Source organism: Salmo trutta, chromosome 33 (genome assembly GCF_901001165.1).
Source record: "Salmo trutta chromosome 33, fSalTru1.1, whole genome shotgun sequence".
Lineage (NCBI taxonomy): Eukaryota > Metazoa > Chordata > Actinopteri > Salmoniformes > Salmonidae > Salmo > Salmo trutta.
In genome coordinates this window covers 13,647,945-13,673,976 of record NC_042989.1, presented here as the reverse complement: position 1 = coordinate 13,673,976, position 26,032 = coordinate 13,647,945, and the positions used below count along the sequence as shown (strand labels likewise).

The 26,032-nt window shown below is 43.7% G+C and overlaps 1 protein-coding gene across 2 annotated transcripts in view; it reads right to left on the bottom strand.

The window, feature by feature from the left end:
- Window positions 1-552: 552 nt before the first annotated feature.
- Window positions 553-26,032, bottom strand: part of LOC115172428 (tyrosine-protein phosphatase non-receptor type 21-like) — a 28,782-nt gene continuing 3,302 nt past the window's right edge. The window contains exons 4-21 of one of the 2 annotated variants that reach the window (XM_029729861.1): window positions 24,067-24,236; window positions 23,577-23,674; window positions 22,223-22,290; window positions 22,034-22,104; window positions 16,961-17,048; window positions 16,543-16,631; window positions 15,902-15,989; window positions 15,519-15,598; window positions 15,342-15,437; window positions 14,911-14,971; window positions 14,593-14,674; window positions 12,847-14,360; window positions 11,826-11,960; window positions 8,504-8,722; window positions 3,031-3,159; window positions 2,517-2,751; window positions 2,144-2,304; window positions 553-1,126 (exon numbers count right to left, since the gene is read on the bottom strand). In XM_029729861.1, the coding sequence (XP_029585721.1) occupies window positions 998-1,126; window positions 2,144-2,304; window positions 2,517-2,751; window positions 3,031-3,159; window positions 8,504-8,722; window positions 11,826-11,960; window positions 12,847-14,360; window positions 14,593-14,674; window positions 14,911-14,971; window positions 15,342-15,437; window positions 15,519-15,598; window positions 15,902-15,989; window positions 16,543-16,631; window positions 16,961-17,048; window positions 22,034-22,104; window positions 22,223-22,290; window positions 23,577-23,674; window positions 24,067-24,236 (3,513 nt within the window). In that variant the 3' untranslated portion in view covers window positions 553-997. The remainder of the gene's footprint in view (window positions 1,127-2,143; window positions 2,305-2,516; window positions 2,752-3,030; window positions 3,160-8,503; window positions 8,723-11,825; window positions 11,961-12,846; window positions 14,361-14,592; window positions 14,675-14,910; window positions 14,972-15,341; window positions 15,438-15,518; window positions 15,599-15,901; window positions 15,990-16,542; window positions 16,632-16,960; window positions 17,049-22,033; window positions 22,105-22,222; window positions 22,291-23,576; window positions 23,675-24,066; window positions 24,237-26,032) is intronic. The other variant, XM_029729862.1, reaches the window with a different exon arrangement.

Genomic DNA, 26,032 nt, shown 5'->3' with positions numbered 1-26,032 from the left:
TACATTTCTCCAGCCCCATTCCTCAGCTTTTTACCAAAACAGTGTCGGGAAAAACCCTTATTATTTCAACTGCGGATTGCACATTACGTCTGGTATAGTGCTATATGGGAGAGACAGATGGGGGGGGCTAATGTTCAGTCTAACATCTTGGATAAGCAATGGTAGGTGGACAATTCCATGCATGTCCAAATACCTCAATGTGTGTTTGTGTTTAACAGTAAAGATTCTTTGGTAGACACCTGAATAACTCAACATGATGTGTGTAGCTATTGAATGACTTTAGCGCTTTGGTTACAAATACCCAGTTTTCCCCAAAGTGAGGTTTGTGCTACCAACATAAAATGAAACCCTCTAATAAATCAATACATAGTGTTAGTGTCAGGCCTATTGCTATGTCAAATAAGATCAAAGGAGAAATCCTAAACCACCACAGTAGAGACATGGTAACACATCTATACTCCTTAGATACAAGTGCAGTTCACCAAAGATGCCCTTCATTTTAAAAAAGTGGCCATTCTCATCTTCCATAATCAAGCAGACAACAAACAGTAGTCCAACGTAATCAAAGTGTGATTTTAACTTCCTCCAGGAATTCTCAATCAAAACATTAGTCAAGTCCTTCTTTATAAAGACCATCATCCAGCACAGCACACAAATCGTCAAAACTAAAATCTGTGATAAACAAATATCTGTAATTAATGATATTGATATACAATAATCAGAGTGCTGGGTTTCAAGTGCTGGGTTTCATGTCAGTAATTGTGTAGTGTAAAAAAATCCTACAGTGAAATCTCAATAATACTCTTCAAGAGGGGGACACGCACAGAGTCATGCGATCCTTTCATTGTCAGGTTTTATCGCAGTCTCGCCTCCATTAACACTTCGAAAAAGGACCATCCACCAGCACCACCATTTTGGAGCTAAAGGCCACAGATTCTTCCTCGTGGCCGACACAAACCTTTGGGGGGGGGGGGGGGGGGGCTGCTGAGGTTTGCGCTTAGATTAGCCTGGAGTTGCGAAGGAACTGGATAAGGACTTTGTAAATGAAGGTGTATTGTGAGATGGTCTGCACCATCATCATGCGTTGCTGCCGGAGCATGTTCAGGACGGTCGGGACGTCCAGCATCTGGAGGAAAGAGGGGGAAACAGGACACAGACACTTTAAAAAAGGAGTATGTTATTGGATTTGTTCAGGGGCATATTGAGCTAAACCAGGGATAGGCAACTTTGATGTGGGTGGGAACCACAAAAAATCTGAACTCATGAGGTGCCGCAGTTGCGCCCCATTGCAAGCAAAACATTTTAATGTCCCCCCTCTTGACAGTGGAGAGAAATGTTTTACATTTTAATTTTGTACATTTCTATTTTGCCATGGGTTGTAGAGAACACGTACTAGTTTTAAGGCAAGTTCGCGGCAATTCTATACATTTTGCCATGGGGGGAGAGATTTAGCAAATTTATAGCTAACAATGCAATTCTACTCATTTTTCCATGGGTCGGAGAGGAAAATGAGCTGTTTTACAGCTAAATTCCTGTAATTCTATCAATTTTGCCATAGTTTTTAATAGATCTAATTGAGACTAACAAAATCAAATGGGGGGCCCCCCGGCCGGTAATTCGACCATGATAACAATGTTTAGATAGCTGGCCCTAAACTAACTACTACTATCAGTGACTGCTGACATAATAAGAGAGATCAATGACTGCTGACATAATAAGAGAGATCACTGACTGCTGACATAAGAGAAACTGCTGACGCACAACCAAATTTCAAAATTGCACTTCGTGTATTTTACTAGTCTAACTCGCAACAGTAAGTTAATGAAATCAAATTATTATTTGTTTTTGGGGGAAATAGATCCAAGGGCCTTAAAAAGGGGGGCCCGTGGGCCAGCAGTTGCTCATCCCTGATCTAAACTGACCAATGCCTGCATTACTGATGGAATAGACTAGGGTTCAAGCCTGGCGACATGATTCACGCTGTCCTAACATAAAACAAAGAGAAGCATGAACCTTTACAGAATGTTTTAGGCGTTCTACATAGCCCAGCAATGTAATGGCAATATGCAGATCTCACTATATAGCCCAGTAGACCACTACTGTAATGGTAATATACATGTAGACGTTCGCTTGTTTTTTTTACCTCGTTGTGTTCCAGACAGGCGATCATAATCTCAGTGAGTATGACCACCCCGGTGCGGCCCACTCCAGCACTACAGTGGACCAGCACGGGTAGGTTGGTGTTCTTTGGGTCGCTGGTGCTATTGGTGTGTCTCCTCACTGACTGGATCTCCTCCAGGTACGCTGGGTAAAAAAAAAATAGATAAATGATTTATTATATTAACCAAACTCTTAATGAAAAAAGAGGATTTTACAACAACGTGCCAATTAATCACCCCTTCAAATTAGACAGGAACTGCCTTCTCGACCTCTCCCTTGGAATATAGATTTACAATCGTAAAGCGAATTCCTGGTTTGAATACATGTTACATCTGCATTTCAACCGATCCACTCACAGAGGAAGCCCTTGAAGTCCTCGGGGCAGCCGTGGTCGGGCCAGTCTGTGTACTGCAGGTGCCATACGGTGCGTTCCTGGCCTGTCAGCAGGTGTTTGATCTTCAGGCCCGTGGTGGCATAGCAGCCCGAGTCCGTCCTGAAGCGCGTGGTGATCTTAAAGCGTCCGTATGTCACCGTGTTGTGGCGAGAGCCCAGCCGTGGCCAGTAGCGGAAACTCTTCTCCCTGCCACCCTCCTGCAAAGGGGGTTAGAGGAAAAGGTTAAAGGTTAGCCGGAAGGATAGAGCTGAGAAACCTGCTACAGAAAGGTCCAAGGGTCATGTTACTGCTAGATCTGAGTGAAGGAAAAACGAAACCGCACACTGCTCTTGATAGTATCACTGATATTTAATAAGCTTACGTATCGGCCTCACGGCCTTCGTCAGAGCTTGCTAGATCTGAGGACATTCAATAACAACTTAAACTGATCTTTATTATGTCTGTCAGAAGTGTAACACACACACACACACACACACCTCTTCAGCTGTAACCATGGCGATTATGGCCACACCCTGCTCCCACACCATTTGCCAGAAGTCCAGACAGGTGTTAGAAAGAGGGCCCTGGGAGGCGATGTAGCTCCACTCGTCTCCGCCCACCGTAATCTAGGAAAAGCCAGAGGAGAGATATGGTTAGTGACCTCATTAAGCAATAAAGGCACTATCTGTGTTCTCCATCTAAAGCCACAGCAGGTATGCATGCATGCCATGCTGCTCATTACCCTACCCAGCCCTGGGGAAGGAATGATTATCAAGGAGACAATGTCTGCACAGATGCCCGAGCCATCAGCAGTAATCTGGAATGAAGAGCATTTAAAGGAATGTTGTTTTTTAGGATGTGACAGTCAACAGTTGGAGGTAGTGACTTAACATCCAGCACTTATTACTGTGCTGAGGACTATTTCTGTCTGTAATAAAGCCCTTCTGTGGGGAAAACCGTATTCTGATTGGCTGGCTCCCCAGTGGGTGGGTCTAGCTGCCAAGTGGGTGGGTCTATGCCCTCCCAGGCCCACCCAAGACTGCACCCCTGCCCGGTCATGTAAAAGCCATAGATTAGGGCATCATTCATTTATTTCAATTGGCTGATTTCCTTATATGAAATGTACCTCAGTCTTTGAAGTTGTTGCACGTTGCATTTATATTTTTGTTCAGTATATTTTGGCAACTGATGTGTCAATCCTACACCACATAACCTCGTTGTTCCCATGCACGGTCAGTAAGTTAACATACAAGACCATGAAAATACCTTACATTCTGACTAAGTATGATTGATTACATCTGAAATTATTGACTTAAATTACTTGGTGCAGTAATGCTATTCAATGTAATGCTCTTTTACGTTGTGTTTTGTGCTGCTATAACAAAGTAGAAAAATTGGGGCAAAAGGATAAAATATACTTTTCTTTAAATATCAATGTTTTGGCTACAAGGTCCTTTTCAAATGAAGTTCCAAATGGGACAATGCACTGTTGAAAACAGTTGATTAACCTCTTTGGGCTAGGGGGCAGTATTTTGACATCTGGATGAAAAGCGTGCCCAAAGTAAACTGCTTGTTACTCAGGCCCAGAAGCTTGGATATGCATATAATTGGTAGATTTGGATAGAAAACACTAACGTTTCTAAAACTGTTAAAATAATGTCTGTGAGTATAACAGAACTGATATGGCAGGCAAAACCCCGAGGACAAACCATCCCCCCCCAAAATATTCCGCCTAACACTGTTTTCAATGGCTGTCACTTATTATAAGGCGAAAACCTCCCAGATTGCAGTTCTCCTAGGGCTTCCACTAGATGTCAGTCTTTAGAAAGAGTTTCAGGCTGGTTTTTGGAAAAATGAGCTAGAATTTGAAGTTTTTCTAAGTGGCTCCCATTTTGGCTGTAGTGTTTCCATGCGCGTGGATGAGAGCGCGTTCTTTGTTGTTTGTCTCTGGTAAAGACTAACGATTTTCCCTCTTAAATTTGATCGTTTATTTACGTATGGGTACCTGAGGTTTGATTACAAACGTTGTTTGACTTGTTTGGAGAAGTTTATTGGTAACATTTGGGATTTATGTTGTATGCATTTTAAAGTTTGGAAACCGGTGGATTATTGAATGAGGTGCGCCAGCTAAACTGAGTTTTTGGGGATATAAAGAAGGATTTTATTGAACAAAAGGACCATTTGTGATGTAGCTGGGACCTTTTGGAGTGCCAACAGAAGAAGATCTTCAAAGGTAAGGCATTTATTATATCGCTATTTCTGACTTTAGTGGCGCACCTGCCTGGTTGAAAAATGTTTTTCATGCTTTTGTATGCCGGGCACTGTCCTCAGATAATCGCATGGTGTGCTTTCGCTGTAAAGCCTTTTTGAAATCTGACACAGCGGCTGGATTAACAAGAAGTTAAGCTTTATTTTGATGTATGACACTTGTATTTTCATGAATGTTAAATATTTCTATAATTTGAATTTTGCGCTCTGCAATTTCACCGGATGTTGTCGAGGTGGGTCGCTAGCGGAACGCCTGCGTCAGAAAGGTTATTAAGGGACTTGATTAAGAGGCTATATCCTTTGGTTGGACTCATAAGTCAGCATGAAATAAAGTAATGAATCCAGAAGTGATACTGTTTTTGTTGTCCAACTTTGTTTCTAAAACTACAGGGTGGGAGATGCAACATGGCCTTGAGAACAGCAGGAACTGTGTTGGTCATCTTTCATCTCTTGCAGGTAGCCTATGGTCTCATTTTTAGCTTTGCAGTAGCCCTTGTTGAATAACAATTATAGACTGGGTGGTTTGAGCCCTGAATACTGATTGGCTGACAGCCGTAGTATGCCCTGGATTTGACAAAACATGTATTTTTACTGCTCTAATTACATTGGTAACCAGTTTATAATAGCAATCAGGCACCTCGGGGGTTTGTGGCATATGGCCAATATACCACGGCTAAAGGCTGTATCCAGGCACTCCGCTTTACATCGTTCCTAAGAACAGCCCTTAGCCATGGTATAGTGGCCATATACACCACACCCCCTCATGCATTATTGCTTTAGTAGCTTGTTGTTATTCAACCTATTCTACAGACATTAAAACGGCATAAAATAAAGATTACTCTAAATCTTCTTCTGGTCTGACGTATTCAGTGTCTGTTAAACTGCCTTGTCATTTTAGTCGTCATCTTTCACACCTCACAGTGATGCTTATCTGTGGTTGTCATTCACACTCAGCAACTACTAATAAATGTGTGGATAAAAAAAGCCAAATGTCAGTATGAGCCAATAGGTCTTACAATACTAAATTCAATGTTGTTATAATCTGTGTGTGTGTTGCAGTGATATACAAGGTCAGAGCGACTGGAGTGTGACAATCATGAGCATACAGTATGCGCCTTGAAGGGCTCAACAGGGGACCTGACTTGGACGTACACATACAGTGCGCATTCGTCAAGTATTCAGACCCCTTGACTTTTCCCACTGTTACGTTACAGCCTTATTCTAAAATGGATTAAATAAAAACATTTCCTCAATCTACACACAACACCCCATAATGACAAAGCAAAGACAGGTTTTTAGATTTTTTTGCAAATGTATAAAAAATAAAAACAGAAATACCTTATTTACATAAGTATTCAGACCCTTTGCTATGAGACTCGAAATTGAGCTCAGGTAAATCCTGTTTCCATTGATCATCCTTGAGATGTTTCTACAACTTGATTGGAGTCCACCTGAGTTAAATTTCATTGATTGGACATGATTTGTAAAAGGCACACACCTGCCTATATAAGGTCCCACAGTTGACAGTGCATGTCAGAGCTGAAACCGAAGGAATTGTCCATAGAGCTCCGACACAGCATTGTGTCGAGGCACAGATCTGGGGAAGGGTACCAAAACATTTCAGCAGCATTGAAGGTCCCCAAGAACCCAGTGGTCTCTATCATTCTTAAATGGAAGAAGTTTGGAACCACCAAGACTCTTCCTAGAGCTGGCCGCCCGGCCAAACTGAGCAATCGGGGGAGTAGGGCTGTGGTCAGGGAGGTGACCAAGAACCCAATGGTCACTCTGACAGAGCTCCAGAGTTCTTCTATGGAGATGGGAGAACCTTCCAGAAGGACAACCATGTCTCCAGCACTCCACCAATCAGGCCTTTACGGTAGAGTGGCCAGACGGAAGCCACTCCTCAGTAAAAAGGCACCTAAAGGACTCTCAGACCATGAGAAAGATTCTCTGTCTGATGAAACCAAGATTGAACTCTTTGGCCTGAATGCCAAGCGTCACATCTGGAGGAAGCATGTTGGTGGCAGCATCATGCTGTGGGGATGTTTTTCAGCAACAGGGACTGGGAGACTGGTCAGGATCAAGGGAAAGATGAATGGCACAAAGTAGAGAGATCCTTGACGAAAACCTGCTCCAGAGCGCTCAGGACCTCAGACGGGGACGGGGGGGCGAAGGTTCAATTTCCAATAGGACAACGACCTTAAGCACACAGCCAAGACAACGCAGGAGTGGCTTCGGGACAATTCTCTGAATGTCCTTGATTGGCCCAGCCAGAGCCCAGACTTGAACCCGATCTAAAATCTATGGAGAGACCTGTAGCAATGCTCCCCATCCAACCTGAGAGACTGAGAGGATCTGCAGAGAAAAATGTGAGAAACTCTCCAAATACTGGTGTGCCAAGCTTGTACCGTCACACCCAAGAGGACTCGAGGCTGTAATCGCTGCCAGAGGTGCTTCAACAAAGTACTGAGTAAAGGGTCTGAATACTTATGTAAATGTGATTTTTTTAATTTTATTTACATTTGCAAAAATGCCTAAACCTGTTTCTGTGTCGTCATTATGGGGTAGTGTGTGTAGATTGATGTGGGACAAAAACACAGTTGAATCCATTTTAGAATAAGGCTGTAACGTAACAAAATTTGGAAAAAGTCAAGGGGTCTGAATACTTTCCGAATGCACTTTATCCGAGTGGTCTTAAGGTCACCAGAGTATTCTGGTTTAATAGATTGGAGGGTTTGAGCAAGGACTCAGGATATGCAGGTCACGTGGAGAACCATAGGGATAACAAGAGTGACTGCACCCTGATAATCCCAGAGCTGAGAGAAAAAGTGACACTCATGAGTTCAGACTAATAACAGATCAACCTGGATTCAGTGTGTCCATCACAGACCAACCTGGATTCAGTGTGTCCATCACAGACCTGCAGGTGAAGCTGACTCCTGCCACAGAGGGAGGGAAGGTGACACTGACCTGTAGCAGCACCCTGACTGACATTACCACCTATACCTGGTTCAAGAACGGACAACCTCTAGATCAGGCCACACTCTAGTTACTGCTGTGCTATAAAACACCAGAGATCTCTACTCTCCTGAAGTGGCTGTAATGCGTTCTCTTTGTCAGAGCGTTTTTCATTCATTTCTGCTGGGGAGCGGAGCTCCTGCCAAAGTGAACAAGAGTCAGATAGTGACACTGACCTGTAGCACCACCTGCACTCTGACTGACATTACCAATGCCACCTACACCTGGTACAAGAACGGATAATAAGAAGAGAATTACCCCAGAGCCAAGACTGAAGGGCTATGGCACAAAACCAACCGTAGGCCTCACACCTCTACTTTCATATTGACCTATGTGGGATGTTTTCTACATTCTACTTTAGCCTAAATTCATCATTTTCTTTCTGGATGTTAATAACAAAAACTCTATATTGATTCATTTATTACAGTAAATGGGATAATGTTTTCATAGTTCAAGATTATGCTTCTGTTCTTTCTCCATGGGATTCACTATTTCCAGATTTAAAACTGAGTAATGTACTCTACATGGAAAATACTGACGACATTAAAAAGCTATTTTTGCTTTTCGACCAAGTTGCTCTTAATTTATATGGTTTAGGTTTGTGCGTTCACATTTGTTTTTATGAGATAAATAATCATTTTAGAGAATATATTTAAGCATATGGTGTACGTAGTCTAACATTACCCTGATGTGCGAGGCGTTGATGTAGCCCGTGTTGTTCTCCTTGGTGGGCACCAGCTCCACACGCGTGTCGTCATAGGGCAGCACGTCCTGGAAGCGGTTCCTCTCGCCGCTCTCCGGCAGCTGGGCGATGCTGCAGTCGCCTGCCGGACGCCGCTTGGCCACCTGCTCGTACTCTGTGAACACCATGCCCTGCTCCATACGCTGCTCCAGCACCTTACACTGAGAGAAACAGTAAGACACATTGGATTGATCAGCTTCTAGATAGGAAACGGGTATGGAGTTGGAAAGCTATAGTTTTCTGAGTAAGTATGCAAGAAGAAAGTACATTTTCCTGATGGTTAGAAACATGTAGTAGCCGTATCTGTTGTGCATGAGACGGAAGCATATCAGTCACTGGTGAAATGTGATTAAGACTTAAAAAGCCCTACAGTACATATTACTTAAGATACACTAACACATGCAGGAGTTTCTACTAAAACAGATAAACATCAAGATTTACTTGGTAGACCTGCTCTCCTATTTATTTACGTCACCAGTATCATTCAACACCTTTGTTCTGTTTAAACTACGGTACTGTTTGGATCTCCTTAAATAAAGTCTTATATAATGCATGATGTAAAACACACCCCTTTGAATACCGCTGACCTGGATGTTCAATAGATGTTAGAAAACTCCCAACAGCAATTCTTTTAGACAACATTTACTCTGCCTGCTCGATCACCTGGTAATCGAAACCACTTACACGTCCCAAGTAAACTACGCAAATGTAGAGCCATGTCTGTTTCTTTAAGGGCTGGGTTTCATTTCTAATGTTCCCACCTACAAGCATGGCATTGTTTATTAAATCAGAAACACCAGCAAAGTTCAGAGTTGCGACTGAGCCAAACACCTTTCCGTCTTAGCCTACACTGAGCTAAAGGGGGTAAAAACTTGTTATCCATTGGATAATTAGTCATTTTCACTTATTTCTGCGCAGGTCTGTATTAAATATATTGACAGAGTACAAAACATTAGGAACACCTGCTCTTTCCACAACAGACTGACCAGGTGAAAGCTATGATCCCTTATTGATGTCACGTGTTAAATCCACTTCAATCAGTGTAGATGATGGGGAGGAGACAGGCTAAAGAAGGATAAGCCTAGAGACAATTGAGACATGGATTGTGTGTGTGAGCCATTCAGCGTGTGAATGGGCAAGACAAAAGATTGAAGTGCCTTTGAACAGGGTATGGCAGTAGGGGTCAAGAACCGCAATGCTTTTGACACCATGCCCCAACAAATTAAGTCTGTTCGGAGGGCAAATGAAGGTGTTCCTAATGTTTTGTACTCATGACTATTTTATAAATGGTATAATAATAGCTTGATATGATTGCATTTTGCAACCCTGTTTCCCCCCCCGTCGGCCCAAGATGAATGGCTTTGACCATTAAAGTCTTGCTTCACTACATGTTCACTGCTTTAAATTGGTGCAGCTAAACCACAAGTATCTATCCTATAATGAAAAGGCACCCGCAAAAGAAAATTAAAGGAACTTGTTTACCTATTTTGTTGTGCTGTTATTATATTTGTATTTTGTGTCTGATGCGCTCAGGGTGTTACATGTCATTTGCAATGAGCATCATGATCAAAGTCATTGTAGCCCAGCTGTCACCAACCTTTGCTGAGTCAAGATCACTTTCTGTGTCAAAATGCAAGCCGAGATCTACTGCTCTGATTTTCTAAAGCCTATGCAAGATTAACCTATTAAAAACAATACTGTAGCAATGAGGTTTGTGCAGTAGGCTATAGACCCAATACATTATCACTGCATATCGGCTTTGCTTGTTGTTCAGACCATTTTCAGTTTTTTTTATTACTTGAGGCACAGCTGAGTGAGCATACATTTAAATAATTTGCTTTTTATTTTTATTTTACTGGGCTGATGGTCCCTGCATCTGATGGTCAGTGTCAGCGGAGGGGGAGAGAGTAGCAGACTGAGGGTCCGCCTCTCACTGTCCGTCCTTTTCTCTACTGACACTGACCAAAAAGGGACACCGTCTTCCTGCTGATGGTGAAACTCGAGTCGCACCGCATTATTTCTGCCTCATGCACAAATTCATGTTGCTACTCCTATGAACAGAGAAAGTGAAATATTTCTAGGTATTAAAAAGACCCAAGCCGCTAATAATAAACGCAAACCTATCGATACACTTTCCTACTCATTCATTACAGCTGCAGTGCTGGTTGTAGCGCCGATGGAAGTAGGAAGAACACACATTTTATGGCTTATAAAAGTGTTGAGTAAAGTGTTGACAGTGCTGAGTAAGAACTTAAACATGAACTCACTCATAGAAACAGCAGATCTTTGCTTTATTCATTGACAGTTTCAGTCTAGTCAACTATGCCTTAACTTTCTTTTACACCTCCTATGTTACTGCAGACATTGTAATCTGAGCCATCCGATTGGCCAGTGGTAGGCCTATAGTGCACCTGATTTGCTCTCCAGGCCCTCTGGGAAGGCAGAGGTTGTACCTTCAGACACATGAAATGGGAACTTTTAGCCTACCCGGCGTGTCTGGCAGCTGAATCGGGTGCACCTACCGCCAACAGCGCAAAACAAATAAATAAAAAAACGAACGCAAGGCTTTATCGTTGGGTGTTTATGGAAATGTTTGGCGATCGACTAGGATTGCCTAGGAGATCGACCATACGACCGAGATCGACCGGTTGGTGACCACTGCTGTAGCCTATCATTTCACTTCCCCTGTGAGGACCATGAGCACGGGCTGACTGGCTTTGCTGTACCGCAGCCGAAGCCTGCCAGCAGCCTACCTACCAAAAGGTTGCACCGTGCCCATTACAATGTAGAAAAATACATGGCTCTTATTGAAGATGCAAAAACTTGAGATAACAATAGACGGCAAAGTCAAACATACTGATTTCCATCTGTGGCAAAGTTTTCCCTAACTGCTTATGACAAATCCAGCTCCAGAACCAGCCATAGCCTAGCCAGCTGGCTAATCTTTTTAATACGGTGTAGCAAAAAACAAACGGCAACAACAGATAACATTAGCTAGCTAGATAAGGTTAGCATACTAGCTAGCTACACTGACAGCTGTCAGTTCCCCATTTGTTGATGTTTCTCCACTCAATGTGGAATTCACCACAACGTTCTATCCCACCCTTAATTCGTAAATATGTATAAGTAGCCTGCGTCATTGTTCTGAGGTGGAAACGTAACTATTTATCTCTAGTGCAGGAATTACGCCGAACTAGGGGACGCATTACTCCTTGGTGGGCACCTTTAAACTAGTCTAGAGCATTGCCCACTGCCAGTGCCTACCCTCTCGTCGTTGGAGGCCTTCTCAGGTTGGTCCTTGCCCCCCTCGTGCATGGGCAGCCTGGACAGGGTCAGGCCGTTGAGGGCCGCCACCTTCAGAGGACCCATCTTCTTCAGCTCAGCCCGCTTCTTCATGCCCTGTTGTGACGGAGGACAGAGAGAGAGGTAGAGGGGAGAGAGAAAGTGAGTATGGCTCAAGTTGACCGAATGTCTAAGGAAGTTAGGGGAGGGGCAGTTATGGCTCAGTCTGGTTTGGTGGCGTGTTTTCCCATGGAATGCGACCGAACCAGCTACTGAGGTCGTCTTGCAACATTCCTTTCAGCTGCAGGTGCACAAGGTGTCATCATGAATCGGTCCCCCAACCACCATGAAACTACCCAGAATACCCCTGCATTGGTGGGTCAGTGAGTTTAGGAGTGATTGTGATGTCACAGGTTTAGTCACCTGACCAGCGAGTTTGTTTTTTACATTTATTTAACAAATCAGTTGAGCAAATCAGTTAAGAACAAATTCTTATTTACAATGACGGCCTACCCCAGCCAAACCCTAATCTGGACGACGCTGGGCCAATTGTGCGCCGCCCTATGGGACTCCCAATCACAGCCGGTTGTGATACAGCCTGGAATCGAACCAAGGTCTGTAGTGACGCCTCTAGCACTGAGATGCAGAGCCTTAGACCGCTGCGCCACTCGGGAGGTTGAAATGAACATGGCCCACTTCTGGCCTTCGGTATATTCCACTATTGTGTTGTGTGACAGTTTGTGATGTGAATGACAATCATTCAAATGTGAGACATTTTAGCTGAGAGGAAAAATGTATCTTAACTGACAGAAATTAAAAATAGTCTCCATGAAGATTGGGTAACAGCTGTTCCTTGAACAATGAAAGACACACTGACATGTGTCAAACATAGTAGTCAAATGTGCTTTTAAAAAACAATGCTAAATACACAGGCATGTTTGGGCAGCGAGTAAGGCAGTAGAGACTGGGGCTACTATGGCAGAGGAAACGGTGTATGACTCACGGCAGGAGGCAGGCCATCAATGGGTTTCTTCCCAGCAGGAACGTCTGACACAGGCCTCTTCTTGATGAAATCCTTCTTGGTCTTCGGTTTGTTCTGCCCACTGATGTCACTATCCGACATCGAGGGCACCATCCTGCCAGTCTGCCCACCCTCAAACAGGTACAGTGACTCAGCCTCCTGGATCAGTGGGTGCACCTGATAGGCCGGGAGGCCAGACAGGACAGGGTCAAGGAAGGAGCCAATGGGATATGCGGGCAGGGGCTCCAGGGGAATCTGGCCCAGATTGGTTAGAAGCTGCTGAGGGTCAGGCCCGGACAATAGTGCATCGTGGGATTGGGGGGTGTGGCGTCCGCTCTCATCCTCAAACTCCTCTTCCTCGCTGCTGTGCACCAGCATGGTGGCGTCTGACAGGGACTTCTTGTGGCCGTAGCGAACGTCCTCTTTCCCCTCCCCCCCGTCCTCTGACTTGGTCCGCTCCAGGAACACGTTGAGCTGGGAGCCTGAGGAGGGGCCATGTGGGGCCAGAGGGGGGGTGTCTGCGGCCGAGGCAGATACAGTCCTTTCCTTGACCCTCATACCCTCCAGGCTGTAAGCCAGGCCGGCAATCTCGATGGAGTTACGTTTGTGTGCGTTGTGTTGGTGGGGGTGGTGTTGTGGGGGTCCAGCCAGGAACAGGGGCTCGGATACCTCCTGCAGGGAATGGGCTACAGGCAAACTGTCCTCCTGGAAGGTCTGGACCGAGTGGTGAACGCGCCGCGTAATGATCAGGTCCGGGTTGCTGCTGCTCACATACAGGTGGCGAGACAGGTCCGGCGTGCTGTTGGCGGGCCGTGGGTGGGCGCCGTATGGGTAGGGGGGTGGAGGGCGGTACACTTGGGTCCTCATGATATTGGCCGCAGGATACTCCTGCGCCTGCTGCAGCTGGACGTTGGTCAGCTCGGGCACACTGACCGCCCCCACCACCGGCCTCCTCTCCGTGGGGTAGGGGTATGGCGAGGGGCTGTGGAAGCTGGAGTTGAGGTGAAAGGGGTAGTGGTGGTGCGCTCCTCCTCCACCATGCTCTCCTCTGATCTCCGGCTGGCTGTAGACCAGGGGATCCGGCCTGCTGTAGGCGTACGAGTTCCCAATGTTCAGGTTCCTCATGGAGTGGCTCTGGCGGTGCTCGTGGCTATGCACCATCCCCCCTCCACCTCCCCGGTTCTTCTGCCTCATGACTGTCTCGTAGTCCGGGGTGGCACGGTAGGAGGGGGGGATGAGTGCGCTGTGGCGGTGCGAGGGCACGTAGTCGGGCCGGGTGATGTCACTTCCTGTGATGGAGGGGTTGGAGGACATGGGCGAGGGCTGCATGTAGTGCTGGGGGTTGGTGAGGGAGCTGGTGCTGTGGGCGCTGTACACGCTGCCGTTACGCAGCCGCCCGTTCCCACCGCCGCTGTTGCCGTATTCGAGTGGTGAGCGGTCCAGGCTGGTCTGGGAGTGGTAGTAGTAGCCGTGCTGACTGTTCATGTACAGGTTGTCTGAGAGAAAGGACAAAGACGTATTTTAGAACTACAGGCATAGGAAGGACATACCCATTTTAATAACCCATTTTAATAACCCTTTAATCTAAGCATTGTTGCATGACTAAGCAGCGAGCGGACATTCACCTTCTCTTTGTTCATTAGGGCTCAGATAGATGCATGGTGCAGGTTGAAATTAGAGACAAAACACCAGTGATCTTGGTAAGGTCAGGCCTAACTCTATAGGTACCTTGTGAGGATGTGTAAGGCTCAGTGAAGTGACCATTGTAGTGCATCTGTGGCGGGGGCAACATGTAGGGCGGGGGCTTTGGCTGCACAGAGAGAGAGAGGGAGATCAACCAACAACACGATTTAGTTACTGCACACTTGATCTTCATGCAGCCCAACAGCATGGAATTACACACAAATCTAATAGCGTGCTGAAGCACTGGCCAGAGTCTGACGTTTGTCATGTGCTGCACTCCACCGGCCATAGCTTAGAGGGAAAGTGTGTGTGTTTGAGAGAAAAATTGTGTTTTTGTGTGTGTGCAGTTCACTGGCAGCGTACCAGAGACATCCTGGTGGAGGATCGGCGTCTCACCGGGTTCACAGCAGTAGGCTGGGTTTGGCTGAGAACAGGAACATAAAAACGAAACACAGGTAGTAAAAACAAAAAGGCTTTCTTTCAAGTTGAAAGGAACTCGGGGAAGTAGTTTTAAGGAGGCTGAATAGCTCAGATCATCTCTGTAAAATTAAATCTCCCCTTATCGCAGTGAAAGATACAAGCAATATCCAGGAGAGAAGTCCTTTTCTTAAGATTTGTTTTATTTGTATACGTCTTTCTTCGCCCAAACATTGAAAACCTAAAAAGGTGGTGATGAGAGGATTGGTGTCATTTGAATGTAGCTAGGGTGTTTTGTAGGCCTCTGGTTGGTTTTTAGGGGAGGCTCTCTGAAGAGACCTGTACTGTGGGCGGTGGCTGCGGACAGCGTTGCTCACCCCTTGTTAGAAGGCAGAAAAGGAAAGCGAGGAAAGGAAAGAGTGAGAATGGACTTCTGGGAGCCCTCAGAAGGCGAAGGGGGGTCAGACTCCTCTCTGGAGAGAGGAGGAGAGGGGACAGGAATGAGAGAACACACACACAGGAACAGGGCTAGATTTGTTAAGAGTGACACTTACAGGCTGCTCTTGTTGATCTTATAAAACTTGTGCCTGGCCAGACACATCCGGCACACATATTTGGAGGTTTCCAGGTCTTCCTGTAGAGGGGAAAGAAAACATTCACAGTGTTATACATTCAGTATACTGGACTAGTGGTGGTGTTCTACTCATTCACCGACCCAAATACAACTGAATGGGGCTTTAGCCAGCGGGTGTTGACCCTATACGCACGTGGCATAGTTACCGCCATACAAGATCACATGTTTATCTAGAAAGGTCAATACACATTCACACAGCATGCACTGTGAGAGCATAGAACTCCAGTGCATGTGTGGAGACAATGTGTATAATGGGAAGAGGATAATTGCGGTGTGTGGTGGTGGTGGTGGTTTGAGACTCACGGTCTGGAACTGCACGCTCTCCTCTTTGTTGGTCAGCTCCAGGGCAAAGAAGGACTTATTGTGAGTCATGTTGTTAATTTCATTCCACCTACACAGTTCATTAAAACACAGGAGGGGGGGGGGAGCATGAGGCAGTGGTCACAAAACCTCAATTTCTGCAGCCTGCTGTAGGAGGGGAGTGACGTTAACAGAAACCATATGAGTCAATAGTTAGAGAAGTGTTTACATTAAACACTCTCAGTAGCATTTAGACTGGGATATTCTACACAAAATGAATCTTCCTCTGGGTAAAATTGAAGGTTTTTAGTAAATTGAAGTCATGTAACCTGATCTGAGGCCTTGAGTTTCCCCTTGCCAGGTCACATGGCCAGAAAAAAACCCTGACCCCAACTATAGAACATCCCATCTGATCCAAAATAGCCAGAGACGACCATGCCATCTAAGAATAGTAGCTAGCTGTGGACTGAACCAGACTCAATATGCTGAGTCATTGGATCTAATACAATTACTGCTTCATGTACACAAATAGCAGACAGACTTTTATTCCGACAGCTCATATTTAGAAGCAGAACATATTGCAGGCCTCGGGGATTACTGTAAAAATTGTATATAAAAATAAACTAAATTCTTTCCTGTCTTACTTGAATACAAGGGGTGGCCTGCCGTTTTTGTGCTTGACAAAAATGCCATCCAGACAGGCCCCAAGGAGGATATCAGTGCCTTGGCTGTCCTGTGGGGATGGGAAGAGACAAGAGGATTAAATGGAAGAACTATAACTAATGAAAAATGTGGACCTCACTGAGCTTTTTTGTCCTCTGTGTGCTGGGGGGGGTGGGGGGGGGGGGGGTGTCTCTATATTTATGAATATATTCCAGAAGATCAGCACCTGCATCTACTGCATTTTGAACTGAAAAACCATCTGTCCCTTGATTAATGTCTTCACACATACATAATGTTGAAAGTAGGTATTGACCGAAAGTCAATAGGACTGGATAGCAATGTAGTAGTGCAGTAAGGCTTTGGTGGAGAAGGTTATGTAGGTTGGTGTAGCTGTGTTACCTTGGCTGGGGTACTCTCCTGGCCATAGCCCTCCATCTTCTCCACCTCCTGCATGTACAACATCTCAGCCTCTGGGGCAGGCAACCCCCTGAGAGAAACACACACAGCAATGGAAGTTAACAAACAATACACATGTCCAAAGCAGACAGACTCAAATGGAGACACCAACATCCATTAACCAGCACAGACAGGGTACACAGACAAACCCACACATACTTAGGTCACATTCCGAAACAGGATTCATGAGATCACACCCAGAGCTCCAGACTAACAGTTTCCCGTTGGCACTGGTGCCACTAACTCTTTCAGTTGGTGGCACCAACCCATGATATCGCTCCGTGACACAATAGAAGAAATAAGGAATCATATTATAAAGTAATTCAAAGTGCTTTATTAAAAAGGTGTACTAGACTACTGTTTGAGATTGTATTCAAGAAATAAGTTGTTTCATCTAACATGTCTATGCAGGAATAATGCATGATTCCAGCGAATTTTGGGCTGATAATTAGGTTATCGTTATATTACTGTTAAAATAGGGCCCCATCATTTTGAGGGTTCAGCATCGTAGCTGGTGAAACACTATTGTATTTATTGCAGTCGATTATTATTTTCCTTCTTCTGCCGATTGATGATAAAAATGCATTTTCCTGTGAGATGGTAAGACCGAGGTCAGGTTACAACTTTGCATGATGGTAAAGGAGCGAAGGCCACACCCTATCATGCAATGCAATATGGTGGCACTAACAAGTGATTGAATATGCAAACTTACATTTCACACCCCTCACCCTGTTTGAGCTAGAGTCCTGAAATTCAGTAGATCGGTCCCTCTCCTCACAAGGAACAAGTGTGCCTCAAGGACCCATAAGGTACACCATGATGGATTTTCTACCATTTAGAATTTTGTGAAAAACAGTTACTTAAAAACACTACTTCCCTGGCACCAAATGACTGATCTGTACAAAACATGGCATCGATGGAGCAAGCTCTCACAAATTACTTTTTTCCAGGATAGCATCTCAAGCATTGGCTACTGACCAATAAACAATCACGTGGGTGTGGTCTGGCACAAACGCATTTAATTCCGACACAGATATTAGCATTGTAACAACATTTGGTACACGTCACAAACACTGTCAAGACTCAACATATCTAAGCACATTCAGCTCAACCACACAGTAGTGCTATAATGGGCACGTTTATAATGGCTTGATCGGATTGACTCAGAGTGATGAAATTTGGCACACATGCTCAGGGATATGAGCCTGGTTAACCTGTTAAGTACGATTCAGTTTGGCTCCATGGTGGTGCCGTTGGACAGTAAAAATCTAAAATTCATGCACGCTCATTGGCTAATAGCAAAAGTCTTGGGGGAAAAATAAAAAAAATAAAAAAAAAAAAAAAAAAAAAAAAAAAAAATCGATCGGACTAGTGGTGCTGTAGAAGAATACATTTGAAAGTTGTAAACATCCTTCAAAATGGTCCAAAATACAAACGGATATTACACTGCATGATCAGTTTGATTTTGAGTTCTGATATTTGGCAAGTGTGGTAAACAGTACAGAAGTAACTCATCTTAGGGAAATGTGCCCAATTATTCCTGATGGTGACACAGTGAGCCCATTGCTGAACCATGTATTTTGTTCAATAAAGATACATTTGTCTAATATCACTTTTTTGGGGCTTATTCACTACCTGAATAAGTGGAAACTCCAAAACACATTAGCTAGATCGCTAACTCTAAACATAATACCCACTGACGGTAGCCACGTATTAATCTAAAAGTAAAAAATAAAATAAAAACATTGCTGTGGTAGCCTACTACTCAATGGAGTCCCATGCACTTGCAGTGGACAATGCACATTTCTTGTGCGCCATATCTCAAAGTCATATCAAATATCTTGGTTGTAAAATAGTTTCTATAGAGCTCCATTAGCAGAAGAAGAAAACATGCCTACAGAAAGCTGATAAACTCTTCTCTTCAACAGTGACGACAGTAGTTGCCTCCAAGGCTGTATTTTTCCCGCAATTTAGTTAAATGATTTTGCCTACAATCTGAGCACGGCGGAGAGGGAGTGAGTCGCTCGCTCTACACAGCATCAAAGCAAGCTCCATCGGAACAGGCACAGGGCAGAGACTTCCATTACAGGAACCACAAGGATTAGGGCCGTCCCGGACAAAAAACAATATTGTTTGACCAAGAGTCGTCTGTTCTTTCGACCAATCGGTTGGTGGCTGACTTAGTTGCTGAAGTGGCAACATAAATTACAGCAACTTCTGACTGAAAAGTTGTTTAGGAAATACATTCCCATTTCCCTCAACTCTTGCTCTATTTATGTGACACATGTACGCATTGCATGCGACCAATACGGCCTGACCTATTGCATATCATAATCACATCAATAAATAAAACTCTGATATGTAACACGTGACAAACACGAAACGGGGAAAGTTTACTGGTTAATCCGGAAGTAAATGTGGGGAAGTCAGATGTGTGGAATAAATTTCTCAAATTGTGGAAAATATTGCCGTTCAAGAAAAAAAAGAAAAAAAAAAAGAGGTAAGGCGCAAGCTCTGCGTGCATATTGTGTGTGCCAAACAGGTGCTGTTAGATTACAATATCCTTTTTTCTGACCGTTTGGAACAAATGTAAACACAATACATTACAAGCTTACCAACGAGTCCGTTGTAACACTTTTTTTGTAAAGCCTTTATTACAGCAAAGACTAAAAACAGTTGCATTCATTACTGAATGCAATTCCCGAAATGGAATAGTTTAGACCTATTTATTGTTTACGGTAATTATTCAATGGTCGCTTTGTTATTTTAAAACTAAAATGCTTGATTGTATTTCAAATGATGAAATCATGAATTTCCCTTCTAGGCAGAGTTGAAGAAAAAGCCATATCTCAGACTTGCCAATAAAAAGAAAATATTAAGATGGACAAAAGAACAGACACTGGACAGAGGAACTCTTCACTGTTGACGTTGAGACTTGACCTTGAGACTGGTGTTTTGCGGGTCCTATTTAATGAAGCTGCCAGTTGAGGACTTGTGAGGCGTCTGTTTCTCAAACTAAAACACTCTAATGTACTTGTCCTCTTAGTTGTGCACCGGGGCCTGCCACTCCTCGGTAGGCCTTTGTAGATTTTCCATAAAAATAAAAAATAACTGCCGTTTCCAGCTACAATAGTCATTTACAACATTAACTATGTCTACACTGTATTTCGGATCAATTTGATGTCATTTTAAAATAAACAAAAATGTTGCTTTCCTTTCAAAAACAAGGACATTTCTAAGTGACCCCAAACTTTTGAACGGTAGTGTATATGGATGATTTATAAAGCCAGGCACATTGAACAGTTAGGCTATTGATTATAGACCTAATTAAATTGGGGTTTCCTCTCGCCTCACTTGTTTAGACAAACCGGTGTCTAAAAAAAGTTAAGGGCTGTTTTCTTGCCTTCTAACGCCGTTGCTGCCTCCGCCGCATTGTTCAACACCAATATGCTGGTTAACTTTGCTATTATGCACATAGCAACATGGTCTAGGAAAAGGCACTAATTAAATGCGTTTCAAAACCGCGGAAAATGACCACTATCCGCAGGAGAAAACGCATTGGTGATAAAATAATATTTTTTACTTGTTTTGCACTATTGTCCTTACATAATATAACTATATACAATTTCAGATGCACATGTCTTAGACTGATGGACTGTGCCATCCCCACGGCCTCCACAATGGATCAGTCAACTCAGACAGCCTCCTGGGGGGGGGGGGGGGAAGCATTGCATGTGATACATTTTTCACTAAACCTCAACTAAATCTTGTAATGAATAATGTGGAAATTGAACAAGTTGAGGAGACTAAACTGCTTGGAGTAACCCTGGACTGTAAACTGTCATGGTCAAAACATATTGATGCAACATTAGCTAAGTTCGGGAGAGGTCTGTCCATAATAAAGCTAACAATAATATGCATGTCAATCTCTCCTGGCTCAAAGTAAAGGAGAGATTGACTTCACTACTTGTACTTGTGAGATGTATAGACATGTTGAATGCATTGTCTGTTTAAACTACTAGCACACAGCTCGGACACCCATGCAAAAACAGATGAAAAGACATCTTATGGAGCATGTGAAGAGACACCCACACAGACATGCATGATGATATACGCGCAATACACACATGTACACATAGATTTTGTGCCTGAGGGCACACAATGTGTTGTGAAAACTATTGTAATGTTTTTAAAATTGCTTTAGTTTTGCTAGACCCCAGGAAGAGAAGCTGCTGCCTTGGCAGGAAATACTGGGGACGTATAATAAATACAAATGTAGAATGTGCAGCTCGTACCCATGCAACCAATTAAAACATTTACTCGCACAGCCAAGTCAAAGGGTAGCAAAATGCAACGAAATGGGTCGCAGTCTGGAGCCCTGACAACCCTTATCTCAACAAACTGAAAGTGTCAGTCTAGTTCAACCACCAGCAAGATCAGCTGCTGCTATGTGCTATCCCCCATCACCTCCATCTTCTGTTCATCTGTGTCACTGCACTTCATTTGGCACACACAAAGCAGTGAAACCATTTCATACACAACAACATCGAGGCAAGCATCAACTCCTCACCTCAACTACAAAACCCACCCCCCAACCTGACACCTCCCTCCCCTGTAGCTGGGGCCCAAAACAGCTTTTTCCATCCATCTATCCAGTTCATATGGGGGGTGAGCAGAAGGCTGGAATACTGCAGGTTGGGATGGACGGAATGGAAACCAGCTGGCCTTGGAGGTGGCTTGGTGCCAGGCCAGCTTGGGGCTTTTCATCCATCTGCCTGACTGTAAATTAGAGCTGAGGACCCCTGGTCAGATGGGTTTATTTTCGGCCTGCTGAGGCCAGATGAGAAAGAAGCACCATGGACTGGCCCACTGCATGGATCGAACCTGGACTCAATTAAAAGGCACTGCGAATGCCAGCCTTAGGAGATGTTCAGGGGGTTCCTGTGGAGAATATAAAGCATGTCTTCTTTTCCACAGATGGAAAATCTGATGTTGTAACATCTGAAGATTTCTCACCTGTAGTTCTGGTAAAGCACAGCCACTTTCTGAGTGGCCTCTTCCAGTACTCTCTCATCCTGGATCCAGCCCTATGAATAGATGGGGAAACCTAGATTACATTGTGCACATTCATGAAAAGATGACTATAGATCGTAAAACAAGAACTTTGAGACGCAAAGCCATAGAGAAAAGAAAGAAACTGCTTACGATAGGAAAGAGCACAAACTTCTGAAGAAACTCCTGTGAATCGTAACGATTGAAGTCTCCGAAGTCAGCTGAAACAGAAAATACAATCTTAATTTTAGTACACTGGGTGAATACATAACACTACAGTAATATTTTTCCTAGCAGTGAATACAAGTGAAAACCTGACAAACATTTATTTAAATAGGTAAAAGTCTAATGTGTCTATTTCTGCAGTTAGTGCGAGGCAGACAAAGCGTCCATGGATTTTCAGAATGGTATGATGCTTATTTTAGAAAAGCAGGGGACCCGTGTGTTATGACACGGGATTGCTTTAATGCCTGAAACTGTAGTGGTCCAACGTTAACAGCAATCTCTGTCTGCACGCCAGCTATGTTCACAGCTATGTTCAGTATCCCAGGCATTGGCCATGCTAGCTACGGCTCTACCGGCCAGGCCCCTACAAGCCCTAACCTCAGCAGCTAGGTAAAAATAGACAATGTCCAACATCTTCCAAGCAAAAACCAAAAGCAAACTTAGCAGGGCTTTTTTTTTTTAAGTGAACAAACACTTGAGGTTTCTTAAAGCTTTTAGTATTACTGGGATGCTATTTTGATCTAGCTTGCTATGCAGTTTGGGCAGCAATAGTTTGGACCTGGGTTGCACCAGTAAGTGATCTCAGTTGCTGTGCAATGTTAACACCTAGGCCAGTAACTTGCACTGCCTGATATAACTTTGCCAGTAATGTTTGAGATTCTTCTGGCTGGGCAAAAGTAGGAGTCCAGAAATGTCAAGCTGGAGACTCATGCAAAGGAAGTTTACAGGTTGGTTTGGGCTTGATGGTGCTTGTTAAGTGTCCTACATTAACAGACTTGTGAAAAGGTCAATTAACCCAAAATAAAGGGCTCGACTCAGCTTTTATACAAACAAGGTTCCTTAGGATAGTAGAAAATGGCCTTACGTTGTACAATGAGACATCAATGATGCTCTCTTGAATAGCAACTGTAAATATTCAAGTTTAAAATTCACATTTTCCCTAGGTATGCTTTGAAATCATATGAGACTGCTGACGAGTCCCGAGCTGAGATTCAGTAATGATCCTCAAAACCTTACTCTAACAACTTCACTCCTGTTGCATTCGTGTACCGTCATCAGCTTTAGGTTCAATAAAGCATGAGCTGTGGAATTTACAACAGGTCATGACAGCAGTGTGTGAGTGTGGTGCAAAACACTTGCTGTGGCCACCTATGGCAGGACCTGACCTGTCACCACAGTTTGAACAGGTGGCAATCCTCAGTCACCCCATCAGTAGATAAGTGTGTACTGAGTTTAATTTCCCTTTGTCACATTCAGAGCCAGTGTTCAGTATTCACATTACCTTGCACTGCCAAGCCAGCCAGGCGGATGGCCTGTTCTATGGAGCAAGGGATTCGGCCTTCGAGAACATCCTTCTTCAACTGGAGATAATACTGATATCTGTAGGGAGGTAGAGGAAGTTGGTTAATCTCAAGGTGTGGACAGAAGAAAAACATGACTTGGTTTGACACCTCCATTCAAATCGGTCAGTGAGAGATGTGATGTCATACTGTAGTAGGTGCCAACACAGGGGGAAAAAAGTGGTTACTGGACTGAGTTGCTCAATGCTCAGTAAGTGTTATGGCATACGGAGTATGGCAAATCCTCTGGCATGTAGGACACACATGCATTACATTCCACTACTTTTGACTGATCCAATAGGAATGGATAGATTAAATCAATATGGTGGGAACTGTGTGGCTTAGAGTTACCCAAGAAATACATGGAGACAACATTTTGGCATGAGAAGCAACATGTGTCTAGTGTCCCTCTGTGTTAAGCGGATATCTGACCTAGTGATCTCCTGCTGCAGCTGGCCCACGGTGGGCACGTAGAAGACCACTCCGAAGTAGACGGTGGGCTCCAGGCCGTACTTGTCCAGCTGCTTCTTCAGGGGCTTCTCCAGATCGATCCATCGCTGCTGGTTCTGCTTGTTGAAGTACCATAGGCTGAAGTACGTTATCTGGTGGGGGGAGGAAAGGAAATATGGGGCTTTAAAAAAAAAAAAAAAAAAAAAAAAAAAAAAAAAAAAAAAAAAATCGGGGAAACTGGAAGCAGACTATTGAAAGATGAGGCGATTGTGAAATCGTTACTTGTTAATGAAATAACAGTAATATGGTATTTTGGTTTACAATGACAATAGCTTAGGTTAAATTTCCTATGCTAAATTATAGAATAGTTCATATGTTTGTGCTTCCTTCATTACCATGGCGATACTACTACACAAAGCTTGTATTCATCTGAAACATTAATCTTGACCCACAAGCCCAAAATAAAGTTAAAGGCTGCTGTGCTGCTGCCACTCCCTGTCCAGTCTTGTGACTGTCTGCTGGGGTGGAGCAGTGTGTATCACACAATGAACAGTGGTTCTGGAGTTGACCTGTATTGTTTATGATGAAGGGAGTCACAGCGTGATTGCTCTGACTACAATTATACCATTGCTAACCCATTTACAACGTCTGAATTATGTCTCTTTGAAGTGTTGGAATTTATATCAGAAATCACCGCTAGGCAATTTAAACCCTCCCCTATTGCTAACAATTCACAAAGTTCATGGTAAAGATCATCAACGTCTGTGAGAGAATCAAGACATTCCAACAAAGAGCATATTCTAGAGATTCTCTGATGGCAAAATAGTCAGACCAAAACATAGACTACTAGCCTACAGATTTTGAAAGCATTTCTATCTTCCTTTTATATATTGCATGGTAACAGATCCTTCAACCATGTGACCATAGATTTATTTCAGTGTCCTTTCCTATATAGGGCCCTATAAAAATCAAAAAAATGTTGGCCTGATTCCATTTAGTTTTTCCCTAAATTCAGTTCTCTGTTTTGTTTTCCAGGTTTCTGTTTTTTCTTCTCAGGTTTAAGCTCTAAAAAATAAATCACACTTTTAGAATAGAAAAACAAAATTGGATGTTCAAAGTCCACAACAATGCTTAAACAACAAGACCACTTTTGAGGTTTGGGAAAAATCTATAGAAATGTAGACTTTTTGGTTGTAGTTGCCGAGAGAAGTTTCTGTAGCGCTCATGTGATTGCAAAGTCGTCTATTCTTCCAATCAATCGACTGGTCTACATTTTTTTGTGTATTTTCCATTTAAAAGACACACCCTGTGTTTTAATAAAATCAATTATATGCACTGAGCAATGCTTTAAGGGCATTGTTTGATGAAATAATTAAGACAAATGACTCAAGGAGGGAGCCAGAGATCAAGACAACCAGAAGAACAAAAACCTGTACCCGACCATCCTCCTCCCGCTCCTACTGGCCTTTGCAGATTCTGCCTTTACGCTCCTGAAGTTGCAGGTAGGCTACACAAACCTGTTTCATGTCGAGTGCCAATTTATCTTACCATTTCTACCAATCTGCGTGCCAGTTCTGGTTTTCATATGCACATTCTCAAACAGTTTCATTTTTAATAACGTCTTCGCATCTCAAAACCATTGTCGTGTTGTTAATGAAAATTTGAACTAAATGAAAATGATTCAAATCTAAAAGTAACTTCTATTGCCAACTATGTAAAAATATCCTATATAAAGCCAACAAATAAAAACATTGCAGACTGCAGGTAGAAAATATCCTATGAATCACATTGGCTAAGCATGGCCTGTCTGCAAGGAACTTGAAACATTTTATCAACTTGGTCTGGTGCTAGAAAACTAGCAACACTGTATAAATATTCTGGGCCCTCAGAGTTTCCGGGTCAGACACAGCTGTAGGCTATTTGAGCAAGGGATAAGAAGTAATCAGGT